General features: G+C 37.3%; 2 protein-coding genes and 1 long non-coding RNA gene across 3 annotated transcripts; 1 reads left to right on the top strand and 2 right to left on the bottom strand.

Annotated features, from left to right (window-relative positions):
• Positions 1–1310: 1310 nt before the first annotated feature.
• Positions 1311–4007, top strand: LOC147567654 (uncharacterized). The gene is made up of 2 exons (XR_015230812.1): positions 1311–2308; positions 2349–4007. It is a non-coding gene; the product is annotated as an uncharacterized LOC147567654 (long non-coding RNA).
• Positions 1630–4241, bottom strand: LOC147567653 (galactinol synthase 1-like). The gene is made up of 4 exons (XM_086654273.1): positions 3472–4241; positions 2793–3116; positions 2451–2585; positions 1630–2156 (listed from the first exon to the last, which is right to left on the bottom strand). The coding sequence occupies exons 1-4, from the start codon at positions 3808–3810 to the stop codon at positions 1932–1934; spliced, it is 1023 nt and encodes a 340-aa protein (XP_086510399.1). The 5' UTR covers positions 3811–4241; the 3' UTR covers positions 1630–1931.
• A 3140-nt stretch (positions 4242–7381) lies between these two features.
• LOC147567652 (iron-sulfur cluster assembly protein 1-like) lies at positions 7382–9478 on the bottom strand. The gene is made up of 3 exons (XM_086654275.1): positions 9094–9478; positions 8850–8904; positions 7382–7723 (listed from the first exon to the last, which is right to left on the bottom strand). Exons 1-3 carry the CDS (start codon positions 9389–9391, stop codon positions 7564–7566), a joined length of 513 nt encoding a protein of 170 aa, XP_086510401.1. The 5' UTR covers positions 9392–9478; the 3' UTR covers positions 7382–7563.
• Between the last annotated feature and the right edge of the window lie 4377 nt (positions 9479–13855).

The raw sequence follows: 13855 nt of genomic DNA, 5'->3' as shown, positions 1-13855 counted from the left end.
AGTTCAATTTTATTTGTGTAGTCCCTATTGCAACGTTACTTATTTGTGGACTCTTTTCTTCGGGTCAATGAAAGGTTAATTAAAAAAAGGTAGGGGAACTCACATTTCGGTATGCGGGGGCACATGCCCCTATGTGGACTCGCTTCTGGTGGTGGCAGTGATGCTGGGGGTGGTATCGGTAACAGAGATGAACTTGTGGATAGGAAAGTATTTTCCTAAAATTTGTGGGGATATATACGTCATTCAGATGTTTCAGATGGTGGGAGTCCATATCGGACTTGTTTTAAAGTCTGAAATAAGTGGGCCCTTACTCAGACGTGTAGTCCCAATTCAGATTTCAGATCTGGATTGGTTACAACTAATTACCACTTTCTCTCTTTAAAATTTTGTTACTTGTAATTTCTGGATAACGAGAGGATAATCTTTCATTTTATTAAGATTTTGTGAAGATAAATAAAACTTCTTCGAAGGTTTTACAAAAGTTTACATACGTAAACCTCGTCTTAGTTGGTAGTACTTTAATTTTACTCACCGTTCTTACTTGTAATTTCTTATTGCTGGATGAACTTGTGCTAAATTATACACTAACATTATTAATCTAGAGTGGTCTATTAAGGACCTGAACAGTTTTTTTTTGCCACTACCTACTACATGTACTCATGTACATACAAACTCTCACATAATACTTATAATATGTTTTAGTAATGTTGTACTGGCCTTCGTTGAAGATTCTCCATTTTGTTGGACCTTGTGCTTTCCATATGGATCATCCATATGGACCATATCATGATATCAATATCTATGCAAGAGGTCAGATCTAGGTATTTTTCGTATTTAATGCCTTATCTTCAAATTCGGAGCTCCAGTTATGTCATAACAAATGGAACATTAGCTTTTCAATTTTCTCTTGGACATAGGTAAAGATTTTCTCCACTACTTGTCACACTCAAAACAGATTCCTCATCTACAGGAAATTCTTAAAATTCTGGTTGTAAAGAATTCAAGATTTTCCCCTCTAAATTTGTTCTTTTGTCCCACCAATATCTGGAGATAGGGTTTAAGAAAATATGGAGGTATCCACAAGTTGTGAAATGGTGTCCTTTGATCCACTTTGGTTCCCTTAGTTTAGGATTTTTGCAGCCCATAATATAATGTCCCACCAATATATGGAGATAGGATTTTAAGTTTTTTTTTTTGTGATGAAAGGAATAGGATTTTAAGTTGGATGACCAGAAACATAACATGGCGTCAGAGTTAGGCCCACACATGAAAGGTTTAAAAACCAAAGTCACACATGCTCCATGTCACATGCAAAGATAAAAAAAAAAACAAGTGATAGGCTCGAAGAATGCCACACTGAGGAAGCGTGTGAGAATAGTCCCGTATGGGAGAAGAGCGATCAACAACCACAAACTAACAGTTTGCACTAGAGTCAACCTGTCATCGACCCACCACACTAATCTCTCATATGAGAGGTCAGTATATGTAGATTCTTTTATTTAGTGTTTCTTAAACATATTAGGATAATATCACTGTTAAAGAGTCGTTGAAAAACATGTTTAGATAAATGGGTGGAGTAAAAAGGAATTAAGTATGATTTAATTCAGCATTTGAAAATAAGGCAAATTCTTTTGAAGATTCATATCAATCTTCGATAACATCAACTCATCAAGTTAAGGTTGGTATACTACAATCATAGTTCAAGAGATGTATGCTCATAACAGATGGAGGAGGATTAATAATCAACATATATACATAAACTATTTTAAACTCATGTATACTTGTGAAAGAATTAAATTTCGAAATATTTGGGCCGAGTGGCTGAAATATTTCTATTTTATGTCTATCGAAATTCCCACCGAAAATCGAAACTTCATTCGGTAGTACTTATGATGATTAACAACTGAGAGAGAGAAACTTTTATGGCATAATTAAGCAGCTGATGGTGCAGGAATATAAGAAACAGCAGGTTCTGGCATTGTAGCCATTATCGATGTCGACCTTGAAAATGTTTCGGTCTCAGGAACAGAGTCCACTGTCGGCTTAAAATCGAGTGTTTCGTCACTGTAAATATCCCACCATTTAGCTACTAACATCTTAATATCCTCTCTATCCATGTTCTCTTCCATCCCTGTGTACCTCCATGGTTTCGATCCCTGCATTTACAGTTTTGCAAGGTTTAAGTTGTATTTGTTTAATTGTATTTATTCTGACTTGTTTGAAGATAAAATAAGTCCAACTCTAATGTGTCTAAGGTGGTGTTTTTTTTTTAATAATCGGAAATATTGAGTCTGAATATGATATATGTGTAATAGATTCTTCACAAATCAAAATCCGACAAAATAAAGTAGAAATGGAAAACCTAGTTAGAATAATACTATGTAAAGTAAACCAAATAAGGAGTGGATAAAACAGTTATAATAGTGCAAGGTAGATAAGGAGGAACTTACAGCAGCACAGTAATGAACCACTTTAACTTTGTCGAGCTGGACGTTCTCAGGATGGCGCCATAGCATTGCTAAAACAAGGTTGTAAACTAGAGGGATTGGCTTGTATATGTGATTGAAGAACATGTTCAAGAAGTCCTAGCATTGCAATTAAAGAAGAAGACAATACATGATTTAGACCACTTACTCGATAGTTATAATAAAAAGAAGAAAAAAGAACTGTTGTTTTAACTGTCAGACAAGGAATGAAGTTCCGGTTTTGGTGGAAATTTCAGTAGTCATGAAAATGAAAATATTTCAGTCATTTCGACCGAAATAAGATGGTACATAGATTAAGTAACTTACTTGCTCAGCGAAGGGAGTTGGAGGAGTGAGATAAAGAGTTTGAAGAAGACTTTCATAAGTCAACTTGCTTGGTTCAAATACAAACATTCCAGCATTAAAGTACAAAGGAGGAGGAGAACCCATCTTTTCATTAGACCATTTAACCTTGTCTGGACATTGCTGACAATACCCAATAGAATATTGCTTCGAATGACTCCATGTCTTCTCACAGAAACAATCCATTACAGCATAGAAAGATCCATCTGGTTCATCAAAAAGATGGTCTATATTTTCATATACTTGAATATCAGCATCCAGGTACATCATCTTGCTATATTCCTCAAACTACATACACAACAATTATGAATTTCATTATATTTTAGTAAAACAAAATATCGATGTTCAAATAATTTTTTACATTTATGATGGATAACAATATTTTATTAGTGAAGAGATTACTCAAGGTTCAATAATTGCAGTGGTCTAGGTTTGAAATTGTTCTCTTGAACAAGAGGTTAGGTTATGCCACTCGACTAGGCCGAAGTTCAATTTGACATGTTTCAGAAACACATAAGATATGTACTTAGTAAAGGAAGTTGGACCATATCCGCGGTCATGGGGCGATAAAACATATGAACCATATATTGAGGATCATACTTAACTTTATTACTTGCATATGTTAATGAATATGTATACTTACATTCCATATACGTAATTTTGAGTAGTTAATAACGTAATACGCCATGGCAAACTGAACTTGATTTTCAGGTGGATAAATCGGTTCAATTTCACGAAGAATACAGCCTTGAGACCTCAAGATTTCACGGTGTTCTTCTGGCACGTCCGGCAACATCGCCACCACTAATGGGTAATTACTCTTAACTTTACGTAATCCTTTCGCTAAACCAACCACTCCTTTAACATAATCACCATTACCTGCTAAGAAAGTCACAAAACCTCTTTTTGAGTATCCTTTTTTATTGTTGCTAATGACCTTCCCGTTTCCGCCGGTGACAGTCGGCAGTTCTACCGGAGACATTATCACTTAGGAGCCAAAAAAGTCAAAAGGTTAGTCTAATAGTTATAATAGAGCTGAAGTTATATGGATACTTGAAATGGTGTTTGAGAAGTGGTGAGGAAGTAATTGATTAGAACCACTAAGGATGGTAACACTAACTTGCTTTTGTTCCCAAGTTTTAAATGGGAAACCCTTTCCCTTATATAGACAAAAGAAAATTGAGAAAGATCACTTTTGAAAAAAAATGAATGATATAACACAAATATGTAAAAAGTTATAATTTGGCAACGTCTTATTCGGCATGTTATGATAATTTTTCCATCGATTGTAGAAACTAGGAAAGGCATGTGGCCGGTTTATAAGTGTGAGAGAAATCCTCGCCTTTTGAATTACCCTTACAGGGTAGAGAGGTCCAATAGTCTATCAAATTAAAAATATCTATTTTGAGAGGTAATGGTGAAGATAATCTACCATTGGTTGCAGAAAGGACGTGTGGTTAGTATGTAAGTTCGTACGAAGTTCTTTTCACTTCAGGTAGCTTTTTGGGTGAGGTGCCGAAGACCACTTAACATGTTAAAGCCATATTTGGGTCCAGGAGAAGAATGAGACTACCAAGAACAACAATCCCAGCTTCAACAAAAAAGAAAACAACAACAATCCCTTTGCAACAAAAAAAAAAAACAACAATCCCGTTATGTGTATTTTAGTTAACAAAATCTGTTCGGCTTGCTTACAAATAAGATTGGTGGATATTAATTTTCTCCATAGATGATTACTTGATTGACTATTCCAATGAAACGGGAATGACTGACCTACCCACCGCACAAGTTTAGAGCATCTCCAATACAAAACTCAAAAAAATCTCTTTTCGTCCTATTTGTCGAGTTCCAAATGAGATTCTCACTCCTAGGTGGCGAAAGTGGAAAACCTCAATTCTTGTATGTCTCCAATGCAAAACTCTAAACTTCGTTATTTTACTTATGTGGCATGGTTATTTTTCTAAAAAAGTAATTAGTTATTTTGGAAATATACGAAGACTTGATTTCTATTGATTGAAATTTAAATATTGATGAGTTAGACAATTAGAAATATCTCAAGAGGACACTCTATTTTTGGAGTGTCCTCTTTAGATATCTCTATTCCACCCTCGACTAGAGGTGGGAATTCTACCCGAAAGCCCGATACCCGTCACGTTTACCCGCGCCCGACAATGTCCATGGACGCCCGCGCCCGAAGATGGGTACTACCCGCCCAGCCCGATGATTTTTCGTGGGCGGGCTCGGGTGAAAAGCTCTGCCCGCCACCCCGCCCATACTCGAGCCCGATATGATCACCCGACAGGTGCCTATAGATGCCAATCACTTTGAGTGTCGATTATACTTCACTATAAAGCCAAAGTAGATTTAAGGTTTCTCTCAAGATATATAAACTACACATTGTAGCAACCCTAATAGTTTACCACATTGAATCTGAAAAATTCGGTAGCATAGAGAGAGAAAAAGAATCTACGTTGTCTCTGTAGCCGTTTCTCTCTTATTTACTATACCTTCTTGTGCAAACCTTCTTCTCTATTAAATAAGTTATTGGGATCATCTTCCATCTCTATGTATTGGTCAAATTTTAAGATTATTTTGATGTGAAGGAAGAACAAAGAAGAACTAATGAAACATACAAAGACAAGAAAAAAAGTGGAAGACAACCTAGTCTCATGTTTGCATATATAGATCTATATCAGTTGTTGATTTCTTATGTTACAGAATCTAAGTATTTCTTTCATTCTTGATTTATAAGTTTTGTAAAGATTTGGTATCAATTTGTTTAGAGAAGCTTATTTGAACAATATCAAATTTCTAGAGTTTCCTGATCTGGTAGAAAAATATCAGATAAAGAAACCCGATGCCCGAAGCCCGACTTGCCCGATGTTTTAGTGGGCTTGGGCGGGCTTTGATCATAGGAGATTTCAGAAAAGCCCGCCCGAATCCGCCCGAAAACCCGAGTGGGCAGAGGAGAAACTTACCCGACCCGCCCGAGTCCGACTCAGAATTACCCGCGGGTGCCCATACCCGCCCGATTCCCACCCCTACCCTCGACACATCATCTTTGAGTTCTTAGTTGAGTTTTGCATTAGAGACGATTTTTTGAAAAAAAACTCAGAAAATCCTATGTGACACTCCAAACTTTTAAGATTGAGTTTTGCGTTTTGGTGATGCTCTTAGGGTTTCCAGTCTTAAGGGAAAAATATGTTCTCTCGGGAATGTGATTCTTGGTGCATTTCACCAATTCCAAACATTATATGAAATATCACTCACGGTAATCTCATGCGATTTTGGGAAAAGGATCATTGTTAGTACTTGTTTTTATTTGTCTCAATAACATATTACATATAGGAAAACTATGTTGTTGTAACAATTTATAAGATCTTTTCTTCAATGGTGTCCTTAGAAGAAAACATCTTAAGACTGTGGCTTAAAATAAGAAATTCGCATGGCAAATTAGGTGATATTTAGCCTAAATAAACAACCTAATAATGTTTTTCCTTTCTTTTTTCTTTTTGCTGAAATATGTGCGGTTGGAGTATGTACATGCAATAAATATCATACAACTTACCGTTGATCTGGAGCCTTATCAACAGAATAAATGGTAGAGATTTTACTTTTAGTCGTTGATAGTTAGAAACGGGGTGGTCATGTTGGGGAGTTTCCATCAGTTGGCCTACTAACAGAAGGAGAAAAATATGAAAAGACAAAAACGAAAATAATTTAATATCTACGAAAATTTAGAGCCACACTATTGTCGAAAGCAAAGTTCAAGCTACGGACGTAGTTTTGTCCTTAATAATTTTATCAGGCTTGAATGAAAGAAGAGCAATATGCCACAAAAGTTGGAAGATCTTTTCGAGAACTTTCATGGCTGAGAAATGAGATTTTGTGCTTCACAGGATTCCTTGGAAATTTTAGAGGAATTTTCTCAACTTCATTTCATTACAGCCTCAAGAGAGAACCACTAAAAACAAAAGAGATATTCTCAACTTAAATTTAGAGGAATAATTTCGTATCTCTGGAGAAATAATTTCAATGGCCCAGACTCTAGACATTCCCCTAAGCCATGTAGACTTGCCATCTCCTGCACAGATGAGCAATTTGTGCCTAACCTTGGGCACTCACACCACTTCCATTATAATTGCCCTCTTCGTTCTGATACCATTTGTAGAATGTAGATAGGTTTAAGCATTCACCGAATGTTCCAACTAAACTTGGTATTTTTATGAAAAGAAAGTGATAGTATTCGACTCCAATAACCTTAGAGCCTTAGAGCGACATGTTCGGTCACTAGGGTGAAAACCAAAACATTTTGATGGGTTAAAAGTTGAAAATAGTACATCAAATATGTGTTATTAGGCGTCATCCCACAAATCTTGACATAAAATAAAAGTTTTTTTTCTTGTTTTTCGCTGCTAATTAACAGCTCTTAAATAAATAACAGAAACAGGTCCATATAAAAAAAACCATTCAGTATTCTTTTCCTTCACCCTTTATGACCCATTATTTCTTTCTCCCCTGCTGTCAACATAACTCCATCTTGATATCGAAAATGAAGACGACCAACAATGACCAATAGAGTATTATCGGAAACCCAAGTTGAGAACACATCAAAAAACTAATTCAAAAGTTTATAATCTTGCCAAAGAAGATAGATATACAGTATTCTTACACACAGATTTTGCGGAATTTATCGATTTGCTTGACAATTTCATCTTTGTGCAGTACAAGCTCATTAAGCATCTGCAGCCTTCTCAACGGATGCAGCATCCGCATTTCCTGACAACTTGGCTCTCTTTGATTCGTAATCTTTTACAGCTGCCTTGATTGCATCCTCTGCAAGCATACTGCAGTGGAGCTTCACAGGAGGAAGAGACAGATGTTTCGCAATTTCCCTGTCATATTCATGGAAATACGTATCAAATGAAATTCTCCAATGTTTTTGGAATTGGCAAGTGTATCCAGCTCTTGAATTTAATCCTTACAAAGTTTTAGTTCTTCGAATGGAACATCAGTAATCCACAAAACTTACAGCAGGAAATTTATAAAACATATCAAATGAATATTACATTCTTTTGGTATAAAATTGAACTAATTTGATACGAAGGTGGAGGTTTCTTGTTTAAGATTGCATAAATTAATGATCATATTTTCACGAAGCTCCAAAAACAAACATGCATCAGAACGTAAAGGAACAAAGTTATGGGACACTCTATCGCCCCCATACAGGTTTCTTTGTACTTGGTGAATACTTTTTTGATCCATACTCCAAACTTAGTATACATGATTTTTCAGCTTTAATTAACCCATTTCTTCGTGACAATCTAAAAGATTAACTAGTTAAATTCTTAACTACAAGATCTTTTATTTAGCTAGTTAATTATGGTTCACGGACATGATTTTTTAGAGTAAATTTATTTGTTTTATATGCATCAGTTTCGGTAGAAGTTTCGATGAGCATGGAAATTGAAATATTTGTTGTGACATGATCAGACATTGTTAAGAGAAAGTAATTAAATTTCGGTTCGGTGGAAATTTCGGTTCTTATGGAAATGGAAATATTTTGATCATTTCGGCTGTTCGAAAACTTAATTCCTTGAAATGTATTGCATTTGAAATTAGCTTATCGAAGAAATGTTGGTACCATACTATGTAAAGGTGCGACCGAATTCTAGGTAACATTGGTACTAGAAAAAGACCCTTGGTACTTGACATTTTTGGGGAAAAAAATTCATGCCACACCTCTATCCTTTTATGCTTAAACAAATCTTATTAACATCAAAATAAGCAAAGCATAAAGAGATTGAGACAAGAGCGAGTACATAGTCTTCAATCCTCCATGAAATTAACTTCAATGAAAAACCATACAGGCATCAATAGCTTGATACAGTACTAAAGATGAATCTATTTTTTTATCACAACATTTTTTATATAACATATCTTATGGTATAAGATATGTTATATGAAATGAAAAAGAAACCCTAAAATGAAGAAGAAAGATCAGAAAATGAAAGTACTTACGTGTTTTTGATGGTTAAGACTTCTTCCTTTTGTTTCCCCTTTACCCATTCAGTAGCTGAAATTAACATTCAGAATCAAGTAATTACTTATAATTCGAATTCAGCAAATGAAAGGAAACTATAAATATTGATAATATGATTTTTTTTGCTCTGATTGATCGAATTTTAGTTTGGGTTCAAACAACTCTTAGAAGTATACACGGAAACCCTAAGTTTTACAATAAATTAGATTGAAAAGAACTGACCTACGGAAGAAGAAGCAATGGCGGATCCACAACCAAAGGTTTTAAAGCAAGCATCGACGATCTTTCCAGATTTTTCATCAATTTTTATCTGAAGCTTCATAACATCGCCGCAAGCCGGAGCTCCGACGAGACCAGTTCCAACCGTAGGATCATTCTTATCGAATGATCCAACGTTGCGAGGGTTGTCATAGTGATCAACGACTCTCTCATGATAGAGACGAATTAGTGATGGAACCTTGTTTTGGTCCTGATGTCCTAACCCTAGAAATCTTCTGCTACAACCCACTAGCCTCATCATCTTTGCTTCCTCAACGAAGATTAGGTTTCAATCTTAACGAGAGAGAGGTCTAATTTGTAGAATTATTATGTAAAAGTTAAAACGGATATGCGTTTTAATGGCGCCCACAAAAGTGTTAGAGGGGCTCCTAGCTATTGGCGCCCTCCATATGTGAAGACGTGGACGTTGGCGCCTCCTGTGCGTCTCTCTGCCAGTTATTTTTCACCCCTCCCCTCAGTGTTACCCCTTACTAGGGGAGGGAATCGGACGGGCGCGGACGGGCTCGGACAACAATGAGCCGGACTCGGGCGGATCGGGCTTGGATAAGCCGAGCCCGCGGTAGGGAGTCGGGCGGATCGGGCCGGACCAAACACGCAATATAGGAGCCCGTAGCCCGTCCGAGCCCGGTTGCCCGAGCGGGTTACAACGGGCTCCGACTGGACGGGCTCGGGTTATTTATTTTTATTTTCTTGAGTATTTTTTTTGTTCTATAAAAATATAGTTAATACCATACCATTTCATTTATAATCTTTTTTTAATACTAGCTTTTTTTAGCCATCATAATAACAAATGAAACCCTAAATCATCGTAATAACATATCATAAAAATAAAATAAAAAAGATTACATTAAAAATTACAACACTAATATCAAATAATAAACAAAATACAAAATCAAAACCCTAATAGCTTTTTTGCTTGAATCAGCTCCTCCAAATCCAGATTCCTTCTGAGCTTTCTTTGTTGTTTACTCCTGGAGTGCCTTAGCATCTCTGAAACCCTAATAAGAAAACAAAATCAAACCCTAATAAGAAAACAAAATCAAACCCTAATAAGAAAACAAAATCAAACCCTACTAAGAAAACAAAATCAAACCCTAATAAGAAAACAAAACCCCCAAATCAGATATCAAATCAAAGTTGGATAAATCAAACCCTAAATTAAGTGAAATAGAACTAATCGAATTCAATCTAAAAGGATATGAGTCATTCTCGATCGATTTTGTAAAGAAGATCTGCGACGAAGACAAACGAAGCTCTTTGACTTGGAAGAAGAAGAGATTAGATTGATCTTTTGTTATAGTTTGATTGATCTTTAGTTGCTTCTTGGTTGATTTTTGGTTGCTTCATGGTTGATTTTTTGGCTTTAAGATCTTAGGGTTAAGTCGTGGTTGATTTTAGGATGGTGTTTGAGTTAGAGAGAAAGAGGCGGAGTCGCGGAGAGAGAGGCAGAGAGAGAGGCGGAGAAAGAGGAAAGAGAGGCATTAGGTTTAACTCTTAGGGTTTCTGTTTGTGGATGCTTTTATAATAGGTAAAAAGGCAAGTGGGCTGGATCCAACGGCTGGGCTATAATTTGGAGAGGTATCTTATCTCAGCCGTTAGATGTATAATAATGCACGCGGGCTCGGGTAACGGGCGTCATCGTGCTCGGGTTGCGGGCGGGTTTATTGGGCCGGGACTCGGATTTGAGTCCCTGTCCGAGTCCCGGCCCAATAAGCCCGAGCCATCGGGCCGGGTAAGCCCGGCTCGGGTAGCACACGGTCAGCAAGGCCAAACGGTCCGGGCGGATCGGGCCGGATCCCGGGTTCCCGGACCGTTTTCCCACCCCTACCCCTTACTGCCGTAGTTCTGGCCTTCATAGGCCTTTCTCGGTGGGTGCCGTTAGTTTTTTGGTTTCATCCTTTCTCCTGTGCCCGGTGAGGGCCTTCAGACCTCTGCCCATACCTTTGGAGGGTCACCTACCTCAGGCAGGTTACAGCTCATGGCTACAGCCAACAGTACCAATTCTAGCCTATCTATTCTGAGTTGGAATGTTAGAGGCACTTCCTCATTCCTAACCAGAAAACATCTCCTTCATCTCATAAACCATAAGCAGCCGGATATAATTTTTCTTTCGGAGACTAACAATAAATCTTTCAATGTTGAGAAACATATTCTGATCGCTAAATGGTATTCGAGCCATTTTGTGGAGCCTACCAACAAAGCATGAGGACTTGTTCTCTGTTGGAAGAATCACATCAACCTTTCTATCATCAACTCCAACGCTAATATTATTCATGCAGCTATATATATTTGATCCCAATAGCACAACCAATACGATCATATCGGGCTTCTATGGTTGCCCTTATCAGAAAAATAAACTATCTCCTTGGAAAACTCTACTTAATTTTAAGCCGAATTCCAACCATCCATGGATTGTAATTGGTGATCTGAATAGCATTTTTGATCCTCGGGAGAAAAACGAAGGAAAAGACACCTCTAACTCTCACTTGCCCGAGATCCTAGATATAATCCATCGGCTCGGACTGGTCGACTTAGGCTATCAAGGTAATCCCTTTACCTGGAGCAACCGTCAATTTCCCGGAAACCTCATTCAGGAACGACTGGATAGAGCTCTTGCAAATGATAGTTGGCTCCAAAGCTTTCCCAGCTCTTGTCTCACACACTTAGATACGGTCGGATCTGACCATAACCCGATCTTCCTTAGCACTCTTAACAACCATCAACCACACCCCAAACCTTTCAAATTCATTCGCACCTGGATGTCTCATCCGGAATGCCATGAGTTTATCGCGAATAAATGGGCTCTAAATCATAACAACTCTACAACTCATAATATTCAAAATAATTTATCCTCCCTCAGCAAACACTTAACCAAATGGAATAAGGAAGTGTTCGGCAACATTGAAAAGCAAATAAACAATACCGTTTCTTCCCTCCAAAATAATCATAACAGTAACGACATTTTACTCCTCAACGCTGGACTTGAAGAGCTTTATAGACAACAAGAAGGCTCGTGGAAAGAAAAGTCACGCAACAACTTCATCTCCTTGGGAGATAAAAACACTAAATACTTTCATTCCCAAGCTATTCAACGTAACAGAACCAATCAAATTCTAGCGATCAAAGATAACAATGGAAATTGGCAACAAGATATGAAAGACATTTATAATATCTTCACCTCTCATCTTCAAAACATCAACAACACCTCTAATGATAACACTGACCTTGCCATCTCCAATCTTTTTATCCCCATCATATGTGGGTGTGGTTGAGAAATATGCTGCTCTAAGGCCAGATGGTTACCCTCCGTTCTTCTTTCAATCCAACTGGGATACGGTTAGCCAAGACATTTATAATTTAGTTCAAAAATTTCTCTCAATCGGCTATCCTTCCTCCTGACACTAACCACACCCACATATGCCTTATACCAAATACGCCCATCCCTCAAACTCTTGCGTACTATCGTCATATTAGTCTTCTTAACACTACTTACAAATCATCACTAAGATTATTGCAGAGATACTGAAACTGAATCTCAATCCCATCACATCCCCTTTCCAAGCCGCTTATGCTCCGGGTAGACATATTTCGGACAACATCATCATGGGTCAGGAACTCATACACTCTTTTAACAATATGAAAGGGGCTACTGGTTACTTTGGTCTGAAATTAGATATGTCTAAAGCGTTTGACAGAATCGAATGGTCTTTTTTTATTGACGTCATGAGAAACCTTGGTTTCTCAGAGCACTGACTCAACATGATATTCAACTGCATCTCTACTTCCTCCATGTCGACTCTCATCAATGGGCGCCTGGGTCCTAAATTCTTCCCCTCTAGAGGAATCAGACAAGGTGACCCCCTCTCTCCTTTCCTATTCAAGCTGGCTATGGAAGGTCTGAGCCGACTCCTCAATTCTAACCCTAGTCAAGGACAATTCCTAGGTTTTGTAACATCCCGTGTTTCGATTCAGTAAATACAAGACTAAGGTTAGACGAAAGGCTATTTGGAGTTTAGAGAAAGTTAGAACCATGGGTAAATTAACAACTGGTGCAGAATATAGGATGTTTCTACGACCAGGAAAGATTTAGGGGTTGTTTTGCAAGTTGATAAAAATTGAGGGATTAAACAGTAAATTCGAGTGGATAAGTTAGAAACCAAAAAGAATCATATTTTTCTTTCTCTCTTTGAACCGACTGCAACTAGGGCTTAAGCTTAAGGGAAGAAATTGATTAAGATTGAGAGTTTGGTGAATCTTATAGAGAAATTTTGGTTTCCATCAAGAAGTAAGTGTTGTTCTTAAGGTTTTTTTGTCTAGGTTTAGCAGAAAATCTGATTTTCTCTCTCTATGATGTTAAATTAAGATTTAATGGAAGTTTTCTTGATGATTTGAAGAACTTGGTGAATTGAGGAGGATCTGGAAGAAGACTAATCAAGAGGAAACTATCTAAATCGATTTTATTGGAATCAAGGTAAGAAATTTGGATCTCTATGGTTTTATAATGAATCTTTAAGGGTTTTTCTTACCTTTATGTGTGATGGTATGATTTTAGTTAACTTAAAGAGTTATGAAGTTATGTTTGAAGAATCAAAGTGGATGATTAGGTTGAGACTTGATGAAAAACAGAGAATTAAGAATAAAACTGCTACTGATTTTGTGTGTTTATACAGTTGTAGAGACTTCGGAAGAATTTCGAGTCTTCATA

Source organism: Eschscholzia californica, unplaced genomic scaffold, assembly GCF_041429995.1.
Source record: "Eschscholzia californica isolate CP2 unplaced genomic scaffold, dmEscCali1.0.p SCAF_1, whole genome shotgun sequence".
In the NCBI taxonomy this organism is placed as follows: Eukaryota; Viridiplantae; Streptophyta; class Magnoliopsida; order Ranunculales; family Papaveraceae; genus Eschscholzia; species Eschscholzia californica.
Note: the sequence above shows the minus strand (reverse complement) of the source record. Positions and strands in the feature narration are given on the sequence as shown.

Coding starts and splice junctions, on each gene's coding strand:
- LOC147567653 (XM_086654273.1), bottom strand. CDS start 3,810: ATGTCTCCGGTAGAACTGCCGACTGTCACCGGCGGAAACGGGAAGGTC. Junction 3,117..3,471: donor CAAAATTACGTATATGGAAT/GTAAGTATACAT, acceptor TTGTGTATGTAG/TTTGAGGAATATAGCAAGAT. Junction 2,586..2,792: donor CAACTCCCTTCGCTGAGCAA/GTAAGTTACTTA, acceptor TTGCAATGCTAG/GACTTCTTGAACATGTTCTT.
- LOC147567652 (XM_086654275.1), bottom strand. CDS start 9,391: ATGATGAGGCTAGTGGGTTGTAGCAGAAGATTTCTAGGGTTAGGACAT. Junction 8,905..9,093: donor CATTGCTTCTTCTTCCGTAG/GTCAGTTCTTTT, acceptor TGTTAATTTCAG/CTACTGAATGGGTAAAGGGG. Junction 7,724..8,849: donor GTCTTAACCATCAAAAACAC/GTAAGTACTTTC, acceptor TGAATATGACAG/GGAAATTGCGAAACATCTGT.